Consider the following 27,912-nt stretch of genomic DNA (forward strand, 5'->3'; position numbering starts at 1 on the left):
TTAACAGCAAAATAGTTTTATTTCTCCAGTTACATATACATACCAGTTGGTTTATTTTCAAAACAGTACAGTTGATTTGTTATAATAAGCTTAAAATTCCTAACCAAAATAGACAAGATGCTTCATGTTGGAAGTTTAATGGAATATTTACAGCACTAGGAAAGGATTAAAACTTATTTTAATGCTTCCAATATTTCATCTCAGTCACTGAGACATCTTCAGGGATTACAAAAAAAATATTCAGATACGACTTTAGTCACCCATAAGTTTCACTTAGTATTGTGTTGTATTTGAGTGTGTTACAATAGTTTTTTTTTTTTTTTTTGTAATCCCTGAAGATGACTCAGTGACAGACAAAATATTGGAAGCATTAAAATTTTTTTAATCCTTTCCTAGTGTTATAAACATTCCATTAAACTTCTAACATGATGTCCTCACAGCACTTAAGCCTCAACACATGGATAGGCAAGATGCTATTGTAAAAGATTCACTATGGCAAACCATTCATATAGTCTTTAAAAGTCTGCTATAGCAGTCACCAATTGAAATTTCACTGTAACGGTAAAAAGGTTAAAGCAAGCATTGGTGGTGTTGTTTGCAATGTGCACTCTTATAGCAATCGAACAAACTTAAGACTGGCAAATATAAATATGTTATTACATATTCATGTAAAGCAAATCTAAAATGAAATTTTCATTTATACTTTTTTTTTTTAATGTCTAATATACACAACATTGCAAAGCCTTATTTAGCAAGCTAGGAAAACTAAGTCTATCTGGTGGACAATAAGTTGAATTTAATTTTGTTAACCTGCTAAAACAAGGTTTTAGCAGGTTAACAAAATTTTCCATCACCTAACCTCTCAGATCTGATTTCTGCTATGGAACATTCTGTTAATGGTAAATGCAAAGCCTAGTGTTACAGTGATGTCAATGTAGACAACTGGGACATTGTCTAAAATATTAAGAGTGCATAGCCATTAGAACACAAGATTATGACTTAGTTCTGCCCACACCATACAAAGCATTTTAAGGGCAGGGTTAACTCCATTATCAGGACTGAACAAATTATGAATATTATTTGCTGCAAATAAAATGTACTCACCCAAGACATATCTCAATTTTTTAATGATATGTTCGAATAAGTTAAGAGTTCCAAAAAGTAATTAATGGTGCTGTACATTGTTTGGAGAATATTTCCTTTGTATAGGAGCAATTCTTATTACTTGACTTGTCTTTAATGAAAGAGTTTAAAAAAAAATGTTTAAAAAGTTATTGAAAAATACTCTGTGTATGTCCAGTCTGCAGCCACTAGCCTACTGGCAATTGGACAAGCATATTTACCAAGCCCTCTCCATTATTACTGATGTTTTGAATGTATAGCATGTTAAGATAGATAATCTGAGCTATATAAGTCAAATTATGAAAAATGAAAACTTTTAAATAGCAAACTTCTTGCAATAACATTATGGGTAATTTAAACACCACCTCACTACAAAGGTAGACTAAAGCAAAGAACTGTTAAGTTGAAAATTTTAAAGATAATTGACTTTAGTAAATAAGAACTCAAACAAAAAAGCGATGTTCCAAATTCTTGATGCCTATTTTTAAACAGTGAAAGTTCAAACAATGTGCATAAGATTTAAACAGAATGTGGCTGAATATGTATTCATATGAGGCAGGTAAAAAAGAATCTTGTGTGTGGTAAAGTAGGAACTACACTCTGAAGTATTCTATATGTGAGGTATGGAATTCTATTTCTACTTTGTTGACTGTGCAAGTACACCAATAGCCAAACATTTTGAAAAAAAGATAACGTTAATTAGAAAAGTAATGAAGTTTAAGGTCTTAAATGTAGACAAATCAAAATATTCGGATGAGTTATGTATAAGAGAAAAAAAAAGTGTGTGTTTGAGGGACACCAGCATATAATTAAATTATTCAAAAAAGTTTTTTTTTTTTTTCTATAATTCTGATTTAACTAAATTGCTCAAGATACTGCAAAATTTGCAAAGGGTTTTTCTTCCATTGTAGTAATTAAACCTGACATATGCATACTCTGAAAATTCTGCATTTTTACAATGAAAGGCAAGATTTTTCTATACTCATAAATGATTAACATTTTTGCACTTGTTTCCTGAACAGTTTAGCAGCCTCCACAGCTCAGTCAGCTTTGACAATGTCCTTTAGTTGAAAATGACCAGGTTCAAATTCCATTTAGGATGTAGCTTTTCAAGTGAAGTTAAGTTAGCCAGTCTCATATGGGGAAATGGCAGGATTTCCTCCCTCCTGAAAACTTTCACCCCACAAACCTGCCAGAAGAACATATGCCAGTGACAGCAGTAATGCATTATGCAGATAGAATTAACTACACTACTAGAGCATTCATTAGATTTCAATAGATGAGTTACTTGGCTGTGACAAGCCGGTTAGCCTAACACAAGGGAAAATAGGATCTCTGTCATTCCAGATTTATGTACACTGTTAGAAAAAGTCTGGTTTCACTTTTTTTTTTAAAAAAAAAAGAAGTGTGTAACAGTCATTTTATATTAAATTAAATTTTCGTAAGTCTCACACAGTCTCATTTTAGATACTTGAAAACAATTGTGTGTCCAATGAGCAAATATGACTAGAGATAAAAACCTGATTGAGCAAGGGGAAAAAAATTAAAGTTTTAAGATTTCTTTCTCAAACATTTCTGATAAATTAATAGGATTTAAAGTCTGGCACAACCACAGAAGTTACAATTTTGTCACAACTGACAGAAGTATATGAACACTGGTACAGTTGGTACAGTATAGCTTTGGGTCCCTCTTTCACCTTTAGTTAATTTCTAAGTACATTTTGAAAAACATGATCTTCACACTGCAGTTTTTAAACCTTTTATCTAACTAAGACATGATATTTTCTTCATTTGGCCACATGGCTCTGATGTGTTAGATGCATTCTTTCTCCATTCAATGACTATGCTTTGGCCTTTCCAGGACTTTAACTTCCTAATGGTACTTTTTTTTTTTTTTTTTGTTCCTTTCTTATATTTTTCATGTATCTGTCTCTAAAATAATGCTTTAAAAAATTGAGTAAAAAGCCCATGACATTATACAAGAGTTACTCCTAAAGAAAAATACGCAAAATAGCCATAAAAATTAATATTAATTTAAAGTAGGATGGAAAATTTTCCAGAAATAATATTTATAGTATTCCTCTCCCTACAGTTCAGAGAAAACCAACTGGCATGGATATCTATCTATCTATCTATCTATATATATATATATATATATATGTTTACGAATTTTCTCATCATCCATTCTTCTAACAATATGTTATTATAAAGTGGTTAACAGCGCTTTAGAAAAAACAGCCAGGAACTAATTTATTTTTATTTTTTAAACCTTCAATGATTTAAAATCACACATCAAGCTGGCTGGCTGTCATATGGGCCAGCTTATTATGAGCAAACTAGAACGTCTGCCAGTATCACCTCTATCAGCAATTATGTTCTGATATCATTAAGGTCAAGCAGACCATGCACAGAATCATATGGGAAAGGGGGGGGGACTTAATGTGGTAAAGGTCTTGTGTGAAACATTCTTAGACCTCCTTCCCAACAATTAAGGCTGACTACTACTGCCTACACCCCTTCTAGAACTTTGTCTAATCACTTCCACTGTTTTTGTGTGTATGTCGCAATTTTTATATTTCATCACTGATGTCTTTTTGACAATGTCATCATTGTCAAAAAGACATTTAATTCATTCCTGGTGCTGTCTTCACTCCCTGAAACCAAAACAATTTCAACCAACAGTTAAGATAATTACGAAAGAATTAAATCTAAGTGGCATTTCAAATCTCTAACCTGTCCCTGGTTTTAATGTCACATGATTATCCTATTAGCATGCACACAATATAAATGAAAATTTTTCTGGAACACTAATCCCATGTAACTTAGAGGATGTAACTATTAACAGCTAACTCAACAAGCAATTCAGTTAACATGTTAACTGAATTGCTTGTTGAATTCACTTACCTGCACAATAACATAAAACACTACAATAAAATAGTCCATATATATTATACTAATGTAAGGTTAACATTAAACTGCCTGTACTAAACTTAACCAGTGAACAACTATTCATTATTTATGGAAATGAAGGTTTCAGATAATACAAACCATTTGGCACTAACACCAAATACTAAAAACTGCACATATATATTTTATAACTTGACCACACTTATCTAAGAAGTAATAAAGATACTAATGAACCAATGTTATAAATATACACAAGGCAATGAAAATAAATATTAAATGTACTACATGGGTCCCAGCATTTTACCTTAACAGGAATACACAACATAACTGTATATAGAGGATATTATGTTTCAAACATTGTACATGAGGCTATATATACAAAACATTTTGAAATACGTAGTACAGCAAAATGGTGTTCACGAGTTCTGAGGAGCAGAGGGAGGAATAACAGGTGGTATAAGGAAATCACGGACCTCACGTGACAGCTGGGCAATTTCTGGATTATCTCGTTCTAATGCCTTGACTGCCTTGGCAAACTGAATTAAGCCTATAATAATATTCATATTAAAATTAATGAGCTTAGAGCAAACAAAATTCATCTTATAGTGAAGAATGTTAATGTCTCAATGGTTTCCACTGAGGAATGTCAACATATATATAAGATACAGATACTAAAATTTTTCAATGAATCTAATATTAGTAATTTGAGTGTGTGTGTGTGTGTGTGCATGTGTGTGTTAAGTCTTGAATTTTTATTTTACATGCTGAAAACTTAAATGATTGGTACAAGGATCGACTATCAAGAATGGTTTCTGTTCGCAAAAGGAAAAAAAAAAAATTTTTTTTTGTGTGTGGAGTATTTTAATACAAAGCTAGGATTTATTAGTTGATAACGTTAATGGGACTAAAAGGGGGTCTGGAAAATACCAAGTAGATTACATTATCATAGTGTCTAGAAGTAATTTCAATAAGTGTAAACAACTGATGGAACTGATATTCTGTCCACTACTATTCAGAGCATGCTGAACTTTGCTGAAGTTAGTAATTGTTTGTTCACACTATGTTGGTGGAAAATATCTGCCTATCTGTGAGGTTTAAATGCCTGATGTAATGCCACTGTGATTACTTGGTGCTTTTGAGTATTCCAAAGCCTGGTAGCCTTGGCTGCACACCTTTTGGTCTGAGGCACCAGACAAGTGCAGAAATGAGTAGCTTCCTTGTGGCATAATCTGGACACCTTAAAAGGTGACTAACTGGCTCATTATGCTATTCCTCCCATCTCAGGCTAGCACCCCAGAATTTGTACGTTTCCTCGCTTGCAATAATCATGAAAATAACAGGTCTTACTCTGATTGGTTAGATCCAGGAAACCTGAAGATTGATTCTGATGTTCAGGACTTGTTTGACAAAGTGCCTGTCTCCCGTCCCTTCAACGTTTCTAAACACTGTAAATGTGCCTGCAAAAATTGTAATCAACTATTTTCTACTGGTATAAGTCAATGTTCCATCAGGTCGGCAATTTCGGACATTCATCATTTTATCTGCCCTGAATGTAATCGTGCCTTTACTTCTGCTGTTGGACTTGGAGTGCATCGAGGTGAACGCTGCTATCTGTGCTAAGTGCATTAAAGCATGCTGGAGTTCAGAGGAGGAGCGTATTCTTGCTGCGTATAAAGTTCATTTGGTGGCAGCAGGTGTTAGGAACTTAAATGAGGCTTTGACTGATGTGCTGCCTCATCGTACTTTTCATGCTATTAAAAGTCATCGAAGACTAGCAGGTTACAAACAGCTTGTTAATGACTTACAGAACTTTCTAGGAATGACGAGATGGGTAATATCTCCATACCTCCCACCCTGCCCTCTGTTCCTACTCAACATCAAGTTGATTTTCAACAACTAGATTTAGCAACAGAGGCTCTGATTTCCAAGTTAGCATCAGCTTTAGACCAACCTCTAGCAGAATATAATCATAAAACTTTAAAGCCATTATTTGTGCTCATCTTAATGGGCATGATATCACCAGAAAACTTCAGGATTATCTCCAAAATGTATTTTCTGAGCAGTAGGCATTGGCCACAACCACCAAGACATCCCCAGCCTTGAAGTCCACCTTCATGTGGGTGATTGAGGAAGACGGCTTATGCAGAAATGCAAGCCTTATATAAGAAGAATCGCGGGATGTGTGCAAAGACTATACTAGATGGGGCATCTTCACCTCTCTCTGAAGAGCAGCACAAAGATTTTGTAGTTTTGGAGTACTGTCTTCTCCACTCCACCACTGCATTTATCTGATCAAGACCCGCCTTGTGTGTTGGATCTGCTGAATCAGCCATTTATTCTCCCATATCACATGAAGAAATTGTATCAGCTTTACCCCCTCACCTAGTAATTCAGCTTCTGATCCTGATGGCTTTCCAGTGTCACATTTAGGGAAAGGTTCCCATTCAGATCCTTCAAGATATTCTGAACATTTTCCTATCAACTAACGTTATTCCACCTTCTTTACAGAACTCAAGAACTTTATTTATCGCAAAGAAGGATACCACTAGTAGAGCTGCAGATTTCAGGCCTATTACAGTTTCTTCTTCGATCTTATCATAAAGTGCTAGTCAAAAAAGACTGCAAAAGTATATCCAACATGATGTTCAGCAGAGAGCCTTTTTCCCTCAGGTGGAAATAATAGATATTCTCAGCACAGCCACCAGCAGGTGGCTGTGCTGAGAATATCTATTATTTCCACCCTACTTTCCGATTCCTGCCGATGTCTTAAGCCTTTTTTATGGCTTTCCTGGATCTTCAAAAAGCCTGATAGTGTTTCTTTTCCTGCTATTTTAAAAGCACTATCTATTGCAGGCTGTTCAGATTCTTTTCTTTCATATGTTTTAGGGTTATACTCTAATAATTCTCTAACTATTAATAGAGGGTTAGTGTGACCCTCTATCCCCTCTGTTGTTCAACTGCATCATTGACGAGTTTCTTCATTCTCTACCTAACCATATTGGTTACTCTCTTGATGCTTCTTTTAATGCTATGGCCTTAGTGGATGACTTTATTCTTGTGGCCTCCAGTAAGGTAAGCCTGCAGGAACTCCTTGACCAGACAAGTAGACTTCTTTCATGTTAGATCCTTTAGATACTACTGTTGCCTATTTTCATGCCAAGGTGAAGGACGGCAGACTTGTTATCCCTATGCTGGCTTATATCCCACGCCTACATTATAATAGAATTAAGAAATGTCCACTTCTCAAATCTGCATTTCATTGTCCCATTATCCAGGAAGACTTTCGCTGTACTACAGGGCGGACCAAGTATCAAGGTCAACTGATAAAGACCATTGGCAGAGCCTAAGAAATGGGCTACACAGCTATATAATATAATATAATACGACATTGGATATCTAATCACACCAAATAAGTTACATTTACTAACATTGAATTGACATTTATTTTCCTGTGTGCCCACAGTTCCAGCCTATTCAAATCGTTCTTCAAGCACTGCATATCACCCTCATTCCCGATTAACCTGCCTATCTTTGCATCATCAGCAAACATGTCGCTTGTCAAATCCTTCCAAATGCCATTAAAGTACAGATTGGTCCACTGTTGTTCAATCTGTACATTAATGTACAGATTGAACAACAGTGGACCAAAGATTAATCCTTGTGGTACACCACCGATAACTTCAATCTTGCAGACTCACATCCTCCCCACATACCACTTTTTGATATCTCTCAGTCAGCCATTTCCTTATTCATGCTAATATTTTATAATCCAATCCCATATTCCCCAATTAATGCAAGTCTTCTATGATGTATTCTATGACTTCTATTCTGTGTCAAAAGTCTTAGCAAATTCCAAAAGTATCATGGTGTTTCCATTCCAATTGTCCAACTCAATGGTAACATTATTATAGCAAGAATGTAAGCAAGTTGCTAAAACATGACCTTCCCTTAGTTAACTTGCAAAGTAGAGATTCTGTCAATCCATTTCTGAATGAGAGCCCTAAACAATTTTTTCAAAATCTTCACCATCACCACTAACAAGATACTGATTGGTCAATAGTTGGATACATCAGTCTTTGCACCACCCTTGTGCAATGGGATTACCATACATTCTTTCTACTACTGCAGAATCTTCTGTTCTGAGACTCAAATTATATACACTGCTCAAAGGAATAGCCAGTTCAGCTGAACACTCTTTTAGCCCATGCTGATATCTCATCAGTTCCTATTGCTGAATTCTTATTTAGTTTGTGAATGACTCATTTACTCACATGTAAACTGACACCCATTTTCCCATGCCCACATTCAGTATATACCTTCTCTTCATACACCAGTTTCTTCATCCAGTGAGGAGGTAGCAGCGAACTCAATGTTGCATACACAAGGTTGATAGCTTTTAGCAAAAAGAGCACTCATTAGTTGAACAACTCTTCTGCATCTGTTGCCCTCATACCATTTGCTTTCAGTAGAGCTGAAATATAATATAATATAATACGACATTGGATATCTAATCACACCAAATAAGTTACATTTACTAACATTGAATTGACATTTATTTTCCTGTGTGCCCACAGTTCCAGCCTATTCAAATCGTTCTTCAAGCACTGCATATCACCCTCATTCCCGATTAACCTGCCTATCTTTGCATCATCAGCAAACATGTCGCTTGTCAAATCCTTCCAAATGCCATTAAAGTACAGATTGGTCCACTGTTGTTCAATCTGTACATTAATGTACAGATTGAACAACAGTGGACCAAAGATTAATCCTTGTGGTACACCACCGATAACTTCAATCTTGCAGACTCACATCCTCCCCACATACCACTTTTTGATATCTCTCAGTCAGCCATTTCCTTATTCATGCTAATATTTTATAATCCAATCCCATATTCCCCAATTAATGCAAGTCTTCTATGATGTATTCTATGACTTCTATTCTGTGTCAAAAGTCTTAGCAAATTCCAAAAGTATCATGGTGTTTCCATTCCAATTGTCCAACTCAATGGTAACATTATTATAGCAAGAATGTAAGCAAGTTGCTAAAACATGACCTTCCCTTAGTTAACTTGCAAAGTAGAGATTCTGTCAATCCATTTCTGAATGAGAGCCCTAAACAATTTTTTCAAAATCTTCACCATCACCACTAACAAGATACTGATTGGTCAATAGTTGGATACATCAGTCTTTGCACCACCCTTGTGCAATGGGATTACCATACATTCTTTCTACTACTGCAGAATCTTCTGTTCTGAGACTCAAATTATATACACTGCTCAAAGGAATAGCCAGTTCAGCTGAACACTCTTTTAGCCCATGCTGATATCTCATCAGTTCCTATTGCTGAATTCTTATTTAGTTTGTGAATGACTCATTTACTCACATGTAAACTGACACCCATTTTCCCATGCCCACATTCAGTATATACCTTCTCTTCATACACCAGTTTCTTCATCCAGTGAGGAGGTAGCAGCGAACTCAATGTTGCATACACAAGGTTGATAGCTTTTAGCAAAAAGAGCACTCATTAGTTGAACAACTCTTCTGCATCTGTTGCCCTCATACCATTTGCTTTCAGTAGAGCTATTCTTTTACTTGAAACATAATGACAGATTTCTTTGCAGTTGTCTTTAGCTTGTATTTTCATACAACAGTTGTGACCCTTCTGGCCTGCTGCTTATAATTTTCATAACTGAAAATTACTATGCACATGGTATGCCTTTCACATCATCCTTTTCTTCTGAATATCTTGCTTGATAAGATCACGCATCCATTTCACTCCTACCCTATTTATTCTTCGAACTCTTGGGACACGTTCTGATATTGCATCATTTAAGTATCCTTTGCAAAATCCAAAAATATTGCAGAATATGCCTTTCCCTCATCAACCGCTCTTGTCACTTTATTATAAAAGGCAATCATATTACTAAAGAAAGAGCACCGCTTAACAAATCCATGTTGACTCTCACAGATAACAGTACTCTCATCTGCTCAATGCTGTATATGGTCTCTCAATTTCTCCAAGATCTTAACAACTACTGATGGAACACAAACTGGTCTATGATTTGACACTTCCAGTCTACTATTGCCCATATGCAATGGCACTTCAATCTTACCTTCCTTCCATTCCTTGGGTACCAGTCCTGTAGCAAAACTTTTATTGAAAAGCCAGATCAACAGAGCTGTCAGTTCTTTAGCACATTCTCTCAAAACCCATGGCAAAATTCCATCCAGAGTACTCAGTATTTGAAACACCCTCCTCTTGCACCTTTTTATCTCAAACCTGTTCTATCACTGAACAACTCTACTATGTCCTCTGCATCACTCTATTCCCATTTTTATCCCACAATGTCATTCTTCTACAATCAATTCTCCTCCTACTGGTCACATAGCTAAAAATTTCCCTAGGATTTTTTTTGGATCTTATTACTTTAAGAGATGTTATGCTCCTAAATAAATGCAGTACAAATCTTTAGGATTCCCTGACTAAATGGAATAACTGCTGTAATAAATTTAATATGAAAATCAGCAATAAAAAGACAATGTCAATGAAAATAAACATTCAAAACGAATTGCATTTTGAGTGGAGAACCTACAGAACAAGTAAAAATTTCAGCTACATAAGCACAATTTTTAGTGAAGATGGCAAATTAAATATGGAAATAGACAAAATTAATGAATTTTATTGATGAATCCCCCTCTGCCTCCATATGGGAGAGAGAGGTTTTTTTTTTTTTTATTCAATTGAAAACCACAATAAAGGTTCTTAATTTAAGTGACCATACTATCTTGAGATCACCTCTGCTCATCTCAGGTGGTATGGTTACTTAAACAGAATAGAAGAGGAAAAGTTAGCAAAACAAGCCCCTCCCCCCCCCCCACACACACAGGATGGCAGGAAAAAGGCCCATGGGAGTTCCAAGATCTAGGTGGATTGATACAGTAAGAAGTATCCTAAAAGAAAGAAATATAGGATATGAGATATTGGCGTCTTGATAAATAATGGGTTAATTTGGAGTAAAAAATTGTTCATATCCTGAACACCCTCAAATGGTACATATCAGGAATCTGATGAACATAGATTTCTCACACACTCATGCACTTATAAATGTGAGACTGGGCATCTCAAATTAAAGGGAGAGGCTGATGTTTAAATATGAAAGTGAATGACACCTTCCATTTAGTCTCAATTTAAACAATCAATTTTGGAAATTTTTATAAAATAGTTTGTTTGGTGTTGTTAATACTGTTAAAATAAGTTAAGAGTAACGTTCAACACCTAAGCTTGACTTGTCTATTAGAATTTTGGAAATTGTATTTACTTTTCTAGAAAGGTTGTTTTAAGAGACTGGTTTCTACTTGTACTTAGATTTGAGTTGTTTGATATTATAACCAAAGCAACTAAAACTGAGACATTGTATGATATTTGTTAATTGCGTGTGTTCTTCTGGTTTGTTTGCCTGTTTTATAAGGTGAAAAGCCAAAGTTACTGAAGAATGAAACCCTTCCACTCTGTATTAGACCATATCATGTTTCTACTTCTGCAATCAGGATGAATTGCATTAAATACCAGCTAGCATCTCTTCTTTCCAAGAAAGATGCTATAACTTCCATATTAGACTGACTAACGTAGCAAGTTTATTTTGCACTTGGTTAGACTATAATAAATTTAGTTTAATCTTTTCTCCAAGTGTAAGCAAATAAAGTTTGCACCTGAAAATGTCTTCAGGACTGAGGCAAGGTGGTACATCTGTTGACAACTCGTAGCAAAGGTGGACCAAGCTCTCATCACTCCTTGTCTCAGCATCTCCCATAATGCAAAGCACATCTCTCTGCGAACATGTATAATGCTATGCATTAAGCAACGGGCCACTACCCAGACCGCTTTTGACCTTTATTGAGGTCTCATCAGTGGGAGGCTGACCCAGAAGTGGTGATACTAAGGCAGAAGCAATGGAGAGGTCATATCTACCTATACGAGTTGCCAACCGGTGTACCACCTTATTATTAAATTACTCTGGATTTAGACAAAGATGTTGGAAGTTTATTTTACACTTGGATAAAGGATTAAACTAAATTTATTATAGACTGACTAATGTTTTACATCACTTTAGGCTGAATGCCTGCCAAACAGTGTTGAATGGCATTTTTTGTTCCCCAACTATCAGATTGTGGATTTTAGTCACATCATGATGTAGATGAATGTCACTGCAAACTATGAAACCCAACAGTCTTCCTTCTGCCAAGACCAGATGCTACTGTTTTTTTTTTGTTTTTTTTTGCAACATAACACAATATGTTGTGATTATTAGAACATATAGAAGGCTGCAGAAAAAACAGCAAGAATAACTTATAAGACATTCTTAAAATAAAGAATGAGCAAAAACTGATTTCAGATTGTGAAAGGGGTTGGGTGCAAGAAGAACACGTGTTAGTATTATAGTTGGCTGAGTGGTTAAGTGCATCTGTTCTCCAACCCAAATGGTTGTGGATTCCCATCCTACTGCAGGTATGAATGATTTTATGAATGTCATAAGGTGATAAATTTCATCACCCAATGTGAAACCACTACCCTGCTTATTAAAGGTCTGAAATGGCTTGAAAAACTTATGTTTACTCTCCATAGCAGGGCTTGCATATTATCTAATCCTCAGGGCTGTTCCTAGGAATTTTGTGCCCCATGCAATAGCATATTTTGCTACCTCTTCCCCCTAAAAAAAAAAACTGTTAATGACGTCTTAAAAGTCATGACGTTAAGATAAGATAAGCTTCAACATGTCTGATCATAAATTCTAAATAGTAGAATTAGCATGAAAAATGATCATAAACTATATATATTTTAACAGAGAGAGACAATTAACCCTTTAATGGTGGAAATTTATTCTGAAAATGTGCATCTGCATGGGTAATTAAAATCAAGCAAAGATGAGTATATACTCGTCAAATACAGAGTAAATGCACCTGCTGTAAATTTTAATTAAATTATAACAAAGTGGCAATTATTAAAAGTTAGTTTATTTCAAAAATCAATAATTTTATTGCTCCAAAATTCATCATCATCAAATTCCTACCATGTATCCTCAAGGGGTGTACAGGATATGATAGTACTACATGAAAAATTCACATCATTACTAACTTCCTATCTACAATTTTCCTCCAGATCAGTATGTTACTTGTCAAGACATGAATATTATCAGATCTTATATTTCTGTCGTCTAAGGCACTTTGTACCCTATCAAACCACCTATATCTTGGTCTTCCTGTGGGTCGTTTTCCTGCCAATCTGGGAGAGAACACTTGTTTTGCCAATCTTTCCTCATCCATTCTGTTTAAAGGACCATACCACCAGAGATTAGCTCTGCTAATGCATTCCTGGATGCTGACAATATCAAGTTCTTTCCTAATATCCTCATTTTTAATATGATATTGCCATTGATGCCATCTGTTCATGCCTCTAATCTTTCTCAGGACTCTCATATCTGCAGTCTCTAGTCTTTGGTCAAGTGTTTTACTTCCGACGCAGCTCTCAGATCCATAAGATAAAACTGGTTTGAAAACTGTCTTGTATACAGCTAATTCAGTGTTCCAACTAATTTCTCTCTTATTCCATCTGAATTTATTCAACTGACTGTCTTTCTCGATTCTGTTGTCGATATCCATATTTAATTTACCATCTTCACTAAAAATCGTGCCTAAGTAGCTGAAATGTTTTACTTGTTCCACGGGTTCTCCATTCACAATACAGTTGACATTTTCAACGATTCTGCCTATTTTCATTGTCTTTTTATTGCTGACCTTCATACCATATCTATTGCAACAGTTATTCAATTTAGTCAAGGAATCTTGCAGATTCGTAGTGGATTTATTTAGAAGTATAACATTGTCCGCATAAAGCAGAGAGCTGACATTAACATCTCCAATTTTGATATCATGTTTAATACCACTTTCCTTCATAATGTGATCCATATAGATAATGAATAACAGAAGGGATAATGTACATCCCTGTCTCACACCAGATTTAACATTAAACTATCTTCCTATACTTCCTTCAATTTTAACTGCTGACTTACAACTCAAATAAAGACTAAATATTGCTTGATATAATGCTCCATTGACACCATATAACTGTAGCATATTGAATAGCTTCTCTCTTGGCACCTTATCATATGCCTTTTCCAGATCTACAAAACTCAAATAGAGATCTTTGTTATATTCCCATGATTTTTCCACTATTTGTCATAAAGTGAAGATCTCATCCTGACAGCCTCTATTTGGCCTGAATCCAGCTTGTTCTTCACCAAGCTTTTCTTCTACAATTCTTCTCAACCGTTTCTCAAGTATACTTGCATAGATCTTGCCAGGAACACTCAGTAGGGAAATACCTCTGTAATTCTCACATTCAGTTTTATTTCCCTTTTTATACATGGGTATTATGAGAGCCCTACTCCAATCATCGGGAATAAGTCCCTTTGTCCAGGCCTTCTGAACTATGCAGTGCAGCCATGCAAGACTTTTATACCACCATACTTCAGCATTTCTGGTCGAATATCATCTACTCCTGCTGCCTTTCCACATTTTAAGCCTCTGATGGCTTTTTCTACTTCAAGTATGGATACGTATTCCTGACTGAATGCCTGTTGAGTGCTTTTTACCACTGTGCTATCACTGCTTGTTTCATTTAGCAATTTCTCGAAGCAATTACTCCATACTTCAAGGATATCTTTTTCTCCCATTTTCATGTCACCTTTATCATCTCTAACTCCTTTTACAGTACTCTTTCCTCCATTTCTAAGCTTCTTCCATAACCTCCAAAATATTTTGCCACCTTCTTGATATTTATTTTCTATGTTCTTGCCAAAGTCCTCCTATGACTTTTGTTTAGCTAGTTTTACATAGTGTTTAGCTTTCTTACATTTGTCTCTGTATTCTCTAAGAGCACAAGCTGCCTTATTTGCCAGGAACTTATATGCTTCCTTCTTTTCTTTCCTACAGGCTTGCCAGTGAATCTCCAATGTTTGGTTCCTGTTCTCAAACTCTTTAATTTTTTCTTCAATAATCTTTGTGTATTTTAGTCTACAGTTCACATCTGAGAGCTGCTCAATTGTTATTCGTTTTAAAACTTTCTTACATGTTATTCTTTTCAATATGAAGTTCAATTTTATCCTGCTCAAGTCTAAATAGTGATCACTTCCAATTTAAAATCCTCTGTACACTCTGGTGTCCTGCACTAGGGAGAAAACATCACTATCAACAATAACATAGTCAATGACACTATTCTTATTTCTTGCCTCTTCTCTCCATGTGAATTTGTGCACATTTTATGTTGGAACATGGTGTTAGTAACAACCAGTCCATGTCCTGAGCAGAAATCCAACAAATATTTGCCATTATTATTAGCTTTGCTCTTTTTTTCCAATTTTCCCAATATATTTTTGTATGTCTGACAATCATTTCCTACTCTGCTATTTAGATCAACACCTACCAACTATTGCTTTTTCATTGTGTCAGTTGCTTTCTCTAAAGCCTCAAAAAATTCTTCCACTTCTACCTTAGCAGAACCTTCTGTGGGACTATAGGCACAAATAAATCTCATTGTCCAGTTCCCCATTTTGATATTTGCCCACATCTCTCCACTTGGGACTGCCTGCCATTCAAGAAGATTAGCCTTGTATTTAGTATCTAATACTATGGCTACCCCTTCCTTTCCTTGATTGTTATTGCCTGAATATAACATTTTGTATTTATTGCTCAGAAAGATCTCACCAGTTTTTGTCTTTTTTGTTTCAGTCACCCCTATTATGTCGATCTGGTACTTATCTAATTCCTCAGCTAGCTCCATTTCTTTGCCATTCCTTCTTCTTATGTTGATAGTACCGATCTTTAACTCTGGTGATGTTGAGTTGGGGTGTGCTTTCAGATCTGTTCCAGTAGCTGACTTTTTGCTGTTCACCCTGGTTCCCTGGTAAAAACAACGGGGGCCTTGTTTAACCTGGTGACGCCCCAGCCGTCATAAAATTTTGTCATGTTGTACCATCATTTTATAATGTGGTTTAAGCCAATAAGGATTACAATTTGGTCGGCTAAATTCCAAATTGCCAGCCCATCCTCGTTCGTTCAGTATCCAGGTAGATACCGAACAGGGTGCACCACGAGAAGGTGAGGATTGGACATTAGGTCAGAAGCCCTGGTCGGTTCTCCGCATTCCTTTAAAAATGGAACTATTTTTTAGAAAATATCATTAGTTATCCTATCTTCTCTAAACAACAAATAAGATGGATATCATTTTTTTAAAAAATTATTTTAAAAATTGTCTTCTTATGTTGATAGTACCGATCTTTAACTCTGGTGATGTTGAGTTGGGGTGTTTTTTCAGATTTGTTCCAGTAGCTGACTTTTCGCTGTTCACCCTGGTTCCCTGGTGAAAACAACGGGGACGTTGTTTAACCAGGCGACGCCCCAGCCGGCATGAAATTTTGTCATGTTGTATCATCATTTTATAATTTGGTTTAAGCCAATAAGGATTACAATTTGGTCGGCTAAATTCTAAATTGCCAGCCCTATCTTCTCTAAACAACAAATAAGATCGGTATCATTTTTTTAAAAAAATTATAGAAATGAATATATACACACACAAAATAATGAAGAAAAAAAAAGCAATTATTCATTATGCAAAAATTCGTTGATCATTAGATTCCTTTATAATGATAAATATATTTTTTAATTTTTACTAAAATTTTAATTTTTGTCACAAAGGGTAATTTATTTTTTCACATGATGAGTATACTCATTATTTAACGAGAACGCCATTAAAGGGTTGAAAGAAAGAAAAAATAACGTATTACTATTAACTTACATGTAAGTAATGCTCATCACATCATATAGAATGAACTGCTAAATCACAAACAAGTAACTATGGTAAATATAATTTTTTTAGATTTTAGAACACGTGTCATGTCTTAACATAAGTTAAGTTACATTTTCACTGTTAAAATATTAACCTACTGTTTAAAACGAAACTTTTCTTGCTTTCATATTTGCAAAATCACAAATAAGGCCAGTGTAGTCTAATTTCTGACCTATTTAATGTTCAATTGAAATCATGGCAAGACCTTTAAATCGAGTTTCAGCCACTGTAGAATGTAAATAAATTTTAATAAGCTTTAGTTTTGAAAGACTGTGCTTGCCGCTTGGGAAAACATAATGTCAGCATTTAAAATATCATTGAAGATTACTTCAGGACCAGCTGCATTCCCTGTGCTCACCCTCAATGTAAAACACAAAAGGACAGTCATCACACTAATGTTAACACTGCACTGTGGACTGGTCAGATTCTCGCTTACAAATAAGAAACAATGGAAATCACACATGGAAGACAGAATAATGAACATTGTCATGTCATACAAAACTTCAAATTAATTCAATCATTCTGTATTCAATCATTTTATATATAATCTAATCTTGTAATTTTATATGGTTTTCATTAAGAATAAGTTACTGTACTTTCATTAAGCACTTCTGATAAATATGCATGTATTTTAACCTCAGGTCAAGGTCAATTCATGGCCAACAATGGAAGCAGAAATAAATGCAAGATAGGTGTTCTGCTATTATCATGTCATTTGATATTAACACTGACAGTGCAATATTAAATGTAACATAATACTACATTATTTTAAATTATGATTTAAAATAATGATTATGATTTAAAAATATACAGTACAATGAAGTTTTATTATGTAAAAATTTAACTAATGACATCCTGAAGTCTGGTTTCAACAGAGAAGGAACAAATGACTATTATTTATTTTTCATATAGTTTAGGCCAATTTTGCTGCCCTGTGCAAATACACGTGTTGCACCATTGGTAGAGCCGGCCCTGCTAATCCGCAGCCCTTTCATGGTACCTATAGGCACACAGCCTTTCATAGGTTCGATTCACATACATAAAAAAGCAAATCTGCAACAGCGTTTAAAAGTCCAGCAAGCACACTTGGCTTAGAAATAAATTAATTGCTGCTTGTGGTTAACAAAACCTAAGTAACCTCTCTTCTTCCTCCCCAATGCAACGATCATAATAAGCAAAGATGTTATCTTTTAAATTTTTACTAAAACCAAATTAGAATAATTTGGTCATTATGCCATATCAGACCCTATTTAACCCTGATCATAACTGTGATAAGAAATTCATTGTCTGTGAGCTACTATTACTACAGGCTTCTTCTACCATGCTGTGCAATTAATGTGAAAGTGAAATGCATATTTTGAAAAGGTATAAATATACCTACATAATATTAAGAACGTATTTATAATAAAGCAGCCAACAGGTGGCTAATTCTTAATTTTGTTATATCCTTCTTTCTTTCTCTCGATCTATGCAAAAATAATTTTATATTTTCAAAAAATTTTGACTAAGCACATACATATCACCTACCTTCCCCATCTCCTGGAAATCCGTGATTTTGAACTACCTCCATTTGAATCTGTGTTGCCACTGGAAATACTATCTGCATGTGCTTCAGCATGTCATTTCCAGCATTGTCTTTTGCTTCTTCTAATCGAGTGACATTTTCTTGTTGGGTATATGCAGCCAGTATATCCTTTAATATCACTGAAAAAGGAAATATATATAATTATCAATTACTGTATTCTGCAAGAAAGTACATTCATTTAAAATGTTTATTCAGTGAAATTACTAAATCAGGAAAACAATCAACAGCAAAACTTTTCTAAAAAAATACTGAATTCTAAATAAAATAAAGTTTCATATATCCATCACCCAAAGCAATTTGTAACATCAAGGCAAATAAGATGGGCAATGCTTCCTGAACTTTTACTCAAAGTGGAATAAAAAAGTTACCAAAGCCTTAATTACATCAGTACTCTTAAATATGAATGCCAGTCTGGTTGGCCAACTGGCGTTCATATTTAAGTTTTGGTTGTTGGTTGGAGCATATGAATGCCATATGAAGTCTGTAAATATAAAACTCAAAATATTTCATTTAGCAAGGAAAATTCTACAAATAAATAGAGAGAACAGCCATGGGTTCTTGATTTTTCCCTCTGGCTAATTTCTTCATGGAAATGTTTGAAGAGAAAGCTCTAAACTCTGAGCCATATGCTCCAACCAACAGGTTGTTGGTTGGAGCATATGAACGCCATATGAAGCATATTCAAATTGCAGGTTCAAATCCTACCATGGGTATGGATGTTTGCGATTGTATTTAGGTGGAAGATGAATTTCATCACCCGGTGTGAGACCACCATCCCGCTTATTGAAGGTCTGAAGTCCTCACACTCCCACATACTGACATTATGGTCCATAGTTTTGATGTCTTCTTTCTGTTCACCAATGTCCCACTCAAAGACACTTTTGACCTTATTCAAGCTGAATTCCCTCCTGATATTTCAGCATTGTTTAAGTTCACTATAAAACTCAAAATATTTCATTTAGCAAGGAAAATTCTACAAATAAATAGAGAGAACAGCCATGGGTTCTTGATTTTTCCCTCTGGCTAATTTCTTCATGGAAATGTTTGAAGAGAAAGCTCTAAACTCTGAGCCATATAGACCCACTGTTTGACTACCTTGCTGATGATGTGCTTTCAATTCAGCCACGTGGCTCAGATGCTCTCAACATACATATTTTTAACACATCTAAACAATCAACAGGATCTAACAATCCCAGGATCCAGTTCATATTAGAAAAGGAAATTAACAGTTTCCTCTTCGGAGATACTATAATTACACATTAACCTGATGGATCCCTTGTATTCTGTTTACAGAAAACCCACCCACATCAGTAGATACATTCACAAACAATCATTCCCCCTCTAACAATGAGATTATTAAAACTTTATATTAACAGAGCTAAATTAATTAGTTCAGATAACGGTGCACTCATTTTGTTCCCTGTTGACTATATTCACAAAACCTTCTTACCCAATGGCAAGAATTCCCATCATAACCAAAAAATATATAAGCTCCACATTCACACCTCCTCTCCCAAGAAAAGAGACCACAAGCTATAGTTATTCCATATATCGAAGACACATCTGAAAAACTAACAAAAATTCTAAAAACATACAACCTTTGAGCGACTTATACCAAATAAAAATTAACCATATAAAACGTTAACATTCGTTATCCACTCCAAAGACCAGCCACAGTCCATAGACCTGCCAAGTGTTTACCAGGTCCCTTGTAGTTGTAAACCATCCTATTATGGCCATAGCTAGGACAGCCAACATAAGAATTCTTGAACATAAGGACTATATAAATTTCCACCACTACAGCCATTCAGGATTTGCTGACCATGCTTTGGATGCCTGCCATAGAATGCACTGGAAGAAGGCCATTCTACTCCATTGCAGCAAATATAAATACTAAACTTTTCCTTGAATCTTCTTCTGCCTTAAGAAAGTAACAAATTTGGTTGCATGAAACTGTCCCAAATTTGGAAACTCTCATATGTACTTTAGCAAACAGCCAAGAATGCCCAATTTAGCCCCTAGGGGTGCTATTTAGGATTTTAGGCCTCTCTCAGTTGAGATGCTTCGGTGCCTGCATGCACATATCTTATATTTTGTTCCCTGATGATGGCAATTTGACTTTACTAAAATATTGAAAGTATTAATTAAATTTTAGTTAATATTAGTCTACATTGTAACTGTCTTAAAATATACAGTTATTAGTAAATTGCAATTTGATTATCAACATTAGATACAATGTACTGCCAAGGAATGCAATGTGAAACTGGACACTTCAAGTGTTATTTACCCTGGAATTAGTTCTAAAAACAATAAAAAAGCATGAAATCAGTCATGTTTTAAAAAACAGTAGTTGCTGTAATGTATTGTAAAATCTATCTGATTGAGAGTGTCCAATTACTACATCATTCTTTGAATGAGAAAACAAGAGCATTAAATTAATGATGCCCAGAAATTATATACTTGGTTTAATCCTTTATCCAAATGTAAGCAAATAAGTTTGCACTGGAAGTATCTTAAGGACTGGGGAAACTCGGGTAAAGGTGGTAGGACTTTACATCTCCTTGCAGACATGTATAATGTCTATGCATTAAAGGAAGGGTCACTACCCAGACCGGTTTCAACCTTTATTGAGATCTCATCAGTGGGAGCCAGATGCAGAGGGGATACCAAGGTTGAAGTAATGCAGAAGGCATATTTTTCCTATATGAGGTGCCGAAAGGTATCACACCTATTATTAAAATACTCTGGATTAGAGATAGTTGTTGAAAGTTTTATCCACTTGGCTATACTGTAAATTAAAGATGCCTAAAAATTATATACTTGGTTAAATCCTTTATCCAAGTGTAAGCAAACAAGTTTGTGCCTGAAGTATCTTCAGGACTGGGGCAACTTGTAGTAAAGGTAGCATGACTTCATACTTCAATTTCTTGGCATCTTTAATTTATAGTATAACCAAGTGGAAAAAACTTTCAAGAGCATCATTAGTGTCTCTACAGAAACAAAAAAAAAAGCTCATTTAGTAAGAAAAGACTGCTGTACTGCATGAAATGATTTTCAGTAAATTATTTTAAAAAGATCCTAAGAAAAGCTAAGCTAAAATTTTTCTTCCTGTTTTCATTACTATAGCAACTGAAAAAAAGGAAGAAAGGAATCATGTCAGTAGGTAAAATAATATTTGCTATCTGTTAGTTTATTTTCATTACAACAGATTATAACAGAATGTAAGAAAATAATTAATATTTATTAACTGATATGTTGCTGGTATTATATCCAGTATCTTCAGAGCACAAAAAACAGTGTCACAGTATATGAAGCAGTTTGGAATAACAGTGGGACTAGTTTAAAAAAAGAATTGTAACAAACAACACAAGGAACTAAAGTCCTTCCTTCCTGGAAAAAAAAGAGAAAACAAGTATTAATTAGATCTTAAAATTACTGTCTCCCAGACTTTTGGTCAATTTATACAGCCATACTTGAGATTTGGAGGAAGTTTTTGGAATCAACAGCAGCTTTAAAACAATCTCTCTCTCTAACTTATGGCTTCTGTGTAACACCATTTTTTTTTTACCATGTTTTTTACCATTTGATCCTGTGTGAAGGGAAATCCAAGGCATGGTGTGCTAGACCCGACTTGATAACGATAGTGCCAGATGTATTTTTTATGTTCATCAAGGCAGATGTCAACAGTTCTTCCTGTCTGTCTATATTGAAAGTTTAAAGTTGCATTATAGGAGATACTGAGACAGTAGTGTTGGTATCTTGCTCCACCTTTGCAATGAGTTGCCCTGATGTTGTACCACCTTACCCCAGTCCTGAAGATACTTTCAGGCACAAACTTTGTTTGCTCACACTTGGATAAATGATTAAACTAAATTTATTATGTCTGTCTATAGTATGCCAGGTCACAAGAACAAGGCACTTCATAAACTCCTGGATGTGATAAAGAAGAAAGTTTGTCCTTAAGTGAGCAGATTAGAGTTGCCAATTTGATATATGATTTAATTATGGTGCATAGCTGATATTTATTAAGTACCGTATTTGCCAGCATATAAGACACATCTCCTTTTTTGTACACATTTTTTTTAGGAAGAAAACTTTATCGCTGAATATAATAATGAATTTACAGTATTTGAAATATAAAGTAATAAATAAGTCTACTTTCAACAAATAAAATACCTAATCTAACTAAGAAAAGAGTACCCACCTTTTAATCTTCTTTGTCAAAACCCAGAAATTCATCTTAAGGGCTAAATGAATAGACACTTGAAACCGCTTCAAAATCAGAATCTGAGTCCTCATACAACAAATTGCCCTCTGTACCATCCAGTGCATTACTAATGCCACACGTCTTAAATGATTTAACGACTGTCTCAGTTTTCACAGCAACCCATGAAGCTTTGACCCACTCACAAACTTACAAAATGCTAGGCCTCTTCTTCCTGATGGCGTAACCTCAAAATCTGAAGACTGCATCCAGCTGTTCCACTTCTCCTTCAAAAATCCCTTAAATGGTCTATTAATACAGACATCTAAAGGTTGAAGCTAACTAATTAGACTTCCTGGAATTTCAGCTGAGTTTTCAATTCCTTGAGTTTATTTTTAACATCTTCTGTTCTGTGAGAATGAAACTGATCCCATACTAGCAGGGCACCTAGACCAAATTTTATCTATCCATAACTTCATTCCTCCTCCATCCATCGAGCTTTTTGCATACATATATACAAACATATAACGCAACTCCTTTAAGCAGTGTTTCTTTAGGTAGTGTCTTCCTTTAAAAATCAATAGTGGCAGCAATTTTGTCCAATCAGCACAGCAGGATAAACAACCATGTAGTGAGTTTTTTCATGTCCCAAAGTTTTAACAGTAACACCTTTTGTGCCCTTGGAATCTACAGTTTTGTTTGAGGGCACATCAAAAGTCAGCAGAACGTCATCCATGTTTCCTATTTGCGCAAGTTCAAAATTTTCTCGTTTCCTTGCGTTAATGATGAAATTCAATAATTTTTCCTACATATTCATCCGGCATCTTTTGTGATATTTTTATGTTAGTCCGCATATATAGCTGGTTTCTCTTCATGAATCTTGAACACCATGATGCTGATCCAGTAAAGTTGGCGATCCCTCTGTCAGTGGCTATCGCTTTCGCTTGATGAATAATCATTTTTGTAGATATTGAAAGTCCCGCTTTTCTGTGGTCTAAAATCCAAGTATTTGGTTCTGCCTCAAGTTCTGGCCATTTTGCAGTTCCACTTCATAGGTTATGTTTACTGTGAGTTGCTTTTTTTAGATCTTCTTCCTGATTCCACCAAGTTCTTAACATTTTTTCAGTTGAGGTGGCCCGAAATGCCTCTCTGCAGCCCTGTTTCCATGTTCTTTAGCATACGCAATCACACGTAGGTTGTATGTAATATTGCAAATTCTGACGTTTTTCAGCCATAATTTGCCAAGAAATTTAAAGAAAATTTAACGGAAGAAATTTATCACTGCTCACGACAACCACGATAACATGCACATCCACTGAACTCTGTGTAACTGGAATACTCTCACACACTGCAAGGAAGCAAGAAAGAAATCGCATAACTCAGAACAGAGAAAATTTCCAGAAATGAAAGTAATAAAAAAGTGAGTATCGGCATATAAGATGCACCCTGTTTTTCAGACCTATCGTCAAAGAAAAAAAGTGCGTCTTATACACTGACAAATACGGTACTCTAGATATCTCTTCAGATGTGCCTTCATTATATGGGATGATAAGGGTGTCATCCTTACAAGGACATCAGTAAACGTAAAGTCATGCACTTTGGTGTAATTAGATATCCAATGTCTTATTATATTGGTGGGACTATGCTCGAAGAAACTGATCAGGCTAGGGATCTTGTTGGAGTGTTACAAGATGGCAAGTTGAAGTTTAGGTGCCATGTATCAGAGATTGCAAATACAACTCAAAAGATAATTGCAATACTGAAATGAACTTTGATGAGAAAGGATAAGGATGTCATTTTGCATCTTTTTTACAAGGCCTTGATAAGACCTCATTTGAACTGTTGTGAGCAGGTCTGGTCTCCTGGTTTCTATTGCGATTCTGATACAGTGGAGATTGTTAAAAATGATATCAGGATTGTGGAATACTGATTAGGAAGACAGATTGAGAATTTGTAGACTGCAGACACTAGCAAACAGGAGATGGAGGAGTGATATGATTGAGACATACAAACTTCTGAAAGGGTCATACAGGATTTCAATTGATGGAAATTTCATTTTATGGAGGGTGGGAAAAGGACAAGAGAACATCATTGGAGGCTGAGAATGAATGCTGCTAATAAGGGGGGGGGGGAGAGCTAGACTTTTCTCTCATAATGTGGCAAGTTATTAGAATGAATTGCCATTGGATGTTGTGTGAATGTGTGCAAGCAGTGTGAATGAATTCAAGAACAAGTATGATAGCTGGCATGTGTAGTATGTGGCCTCTCTCGATGAGTCCCTGACTCCCTGGAAGTCTCTCTCTTAATAACAGTTTGTACAGGATGGTAACAGAAATCCCCTCCATTGCCTATCACACAAGACTACAGCACATACAAGACTACATTACCATCCCATACATTCAAGGCACATCTGAAAAGATATCTAGAGTGCTTGATAAATATCAGCTACGCACCATATTTAAACCATATGTCAAATTGGCAACTCTCATTCATTCACCCAAGAACAAAACTCTTCTTTATCATATCCAGCAGTTTACGAAGTGTCTTGTTCTTATGACATGGCTTACTATGGACAGACAGGAAGAATTGTTGACATATGCCTTGGTGAACATCATCATCAAATTCCTGCCATGTACCCACAAGGGGTGTACAGGTGAACTCGGTGAACATAAAAAATATATCCAGCACTATCATTATAGCAAGTCACATCTAGCAGGCCATGCTGTGGATACCCCTTCACACCGGATCAAATGGAAGAAAACAAAAGTGCTACACTGAAGTCATTATAAGTCAGAGAATCAAGCAGCTTTAAAACGCTCAAAATCTCAACAAGTATGAATGTATAAATTTACCAAAAATCTGGGAGGCAGTAATTTTAAGATCTAATTAATACTAGTTCTCTTTTTTCCCCAACATAGAAGGCATCAAATTAGGACTTTAGTTCCTTGTGTTGTCTGTTACAATTTCTTTAAACTAGTCCCACTGTCATGCCAAATTGTTTTGTGTACCGTGACCAGCTGTTCTTGTGCTCTGAAGATGCTGGGTATAATACCAGTGAAATATCAGCCAATAAGTGAATACATATTTTCTTATCATTCTGTGTTTTAATCAACACTGAAAACAAACTAACATTTACTGCCTTTCCATGCAATTAATTACTGCTTAAATGCCACATGCCTTATCGTAAACTAAGCTTCACAGCAACTCTAAAAATAAAATACATATAGTTGCAACACGAAATGGATATACAGACTGATGTCACCAGAATGAACCTGTGGTCTTGCTACTACCCTTCTAGTATCCCATTCAAGAAATGAGTATTGTAATGTTCTATGGAGAGACCATTATTTTAATATAGTTTTTCTTACTATAAAGAATTACTAAATAAAGTTTACTTAATTTTATGCTATAAAACCAAGATATTAAAATAATTCTTGTTTTTTTTAATTTTTTTTTTTAAGACACTTGTAGCTATGAGAAAGAAGTGATTATGTGTGATGAGAGCAGTGGACAGAAGGGACTGGAGAATATGTGGGGCAACAATATACTTGGTATTATCATTCATTCCACTTTTAGTCTGCTAGTTAACGATTTTCATTATTGCTGTTCAGGTAGCTTCATAGATTCTTAACTTATTATGAAAGGCCCACACTAAGCATTATTCAATATAATGCATACCACTTCTTAAAAGCATTCACTGCCTCTGCACTCACAACAAATCTAGCAATCCATATATATTTGTTCACCACACACACACACACCAGAGACAAACAAATATGTTATTTGCAATCTTAATAACCACACTTTTCCTCAGGATCCAGGGTTGATGTATCATTCTCCCTTCTATCACATTCTGAATTTTTTCTTTTTTCAGTATCTATCTTTATAAGAAAGATTCGCCAGGAAACTATGGCACAATCTGTATTTAAGAAAGATTTCCCAGGAAACTATGGCACAATCTGTATTAGGAAATATTCCATATTTTGTCATCTGTCTTCAGATCTTCTCTACTGCTTTTTTTTTTTTTAATTTCCCAAGAGCCCACGGTTATCAAATTTGTAAATATACAGATAGTCTAGATAGATAGGACCACAGAAGTCTTAAAAACAGAATAATACAATAAATCACTTTGAATGATAGGAGAAGCCACGGTTCTTAAGCCGATTTCGACTAATATCCTCTCGTAGTCACATTCCAGTTTCTCACACAGAGTGAATTGATTATTTAATTTGTACAGTAAAAAAAAAAAAAAAGGTTCAATGTTCACCTACAACTTCAAATTCTATCTTATCCATGCTTGTCTGTTTTTGACATCCAAGAGATCCTATGTACTATTTCGACCCCTTTCTCCAATTGGCAGATTTTAAATATTCTGTAATTAAAATTCTTTTATTTACCAACCCCATAAGCTTAAGCATATATAAAAGTTAGCTTATAACACTACTATGATACTAACACTTAAGTTACTGCGTGATATTGTTTTCCATATATTTACTGCAGTTCTACAGTTCCTAACAGAATTCAACTTATTTCATTTCCAAATTTATTTTTCAAGCATCGGCCATCCAATACGTATTATGGTTTCTGTCATTCTCAGTTTCACCCACAACCTAGGAAAGATTTTTTTCCCTGCTTCGGTCATTCATTATATATATTCATAAGAGCTTTCATCCTTTTTAATATGAACTCATTTCCTTGAAATATACCAATATGTAACACCATAAGGTCTACCTTAAAAAAATACATAACATACAGCTATATAATTCACTACAACAAACTATCCCAACCTTTCGCTTGATCAGCTGTCAAATTTCCACTTTGAGTGACAGGAGAAGCCATGGCTCTTAAGCCGATTTCGACTAGTGTCCTCTCGTAGTCACATTCCAGTTTCTCATATAGAGTGAATTGGTTATTTAATTTGTTAAATTAAAAAAAATAATAATAAAATAAATCTTCACCTACAACTTCAAATTCTATCGTAGTGTGTGGGGGGAAAATTATATATATAATTTTATATAATATATATTATTATTATTATTATTATTATTATTATTATTATTATTATTATTATTATTATTATTATTATCATTCGTGACACCTCCAAGGAGTCCGAAGACTCATCGCGGGAGGAGCGCATAGCCACTAGGCTAACCGTGGGGACTATATATATATATATATGTGTGTGTGTGTG

The 27,912-nt window shown here is 35.1% G+C and overlaps 1 protein-coding gene across 1 annotated transcript; it reads right to left on the bottom strand.

The window, feature by feature from the left end:
- Window positions 1-27,568, bottom strand: LOC150097053 (protein C10). Its single transcript, XM_090407846.1, has 3 exons — window positions 27,509-27,568; window positions 18,460-18,636; window positions 1-4,576 (listed from the first exon to the last, which is right to left on the bottom strand). Exons 1-3 carry the CDS (start codon window positions 27,558-27,560, stop codon window positions 4,446-4,448), a joined length of 360 nt encoding a protein of 119 aa, XP_090263972.1. The 5' UTR covers window positions 27,561-27,568; the 3' UTR covers window positions 1-4,445.
- Between the last annotated feature and the right edge of the window lie 344 nt (window positions 27,569-27,912).

Source organism: Typopeltis vanoorti, chromosome 18, assembly GCF_054136105.1.
Source record: "Typopeltis vanoorti isolate ZY-2024b chromosome 18, IOZ_Tvanoo_1.0, whole genome shotgun sequence".
NCBI classification, from domain to species: Eukaryota; Metazoa; Arthropoda; class Arachnida; order Uropygi; family Thelyphonidae; genus Typopeltis; species Typopeltis vanoorti.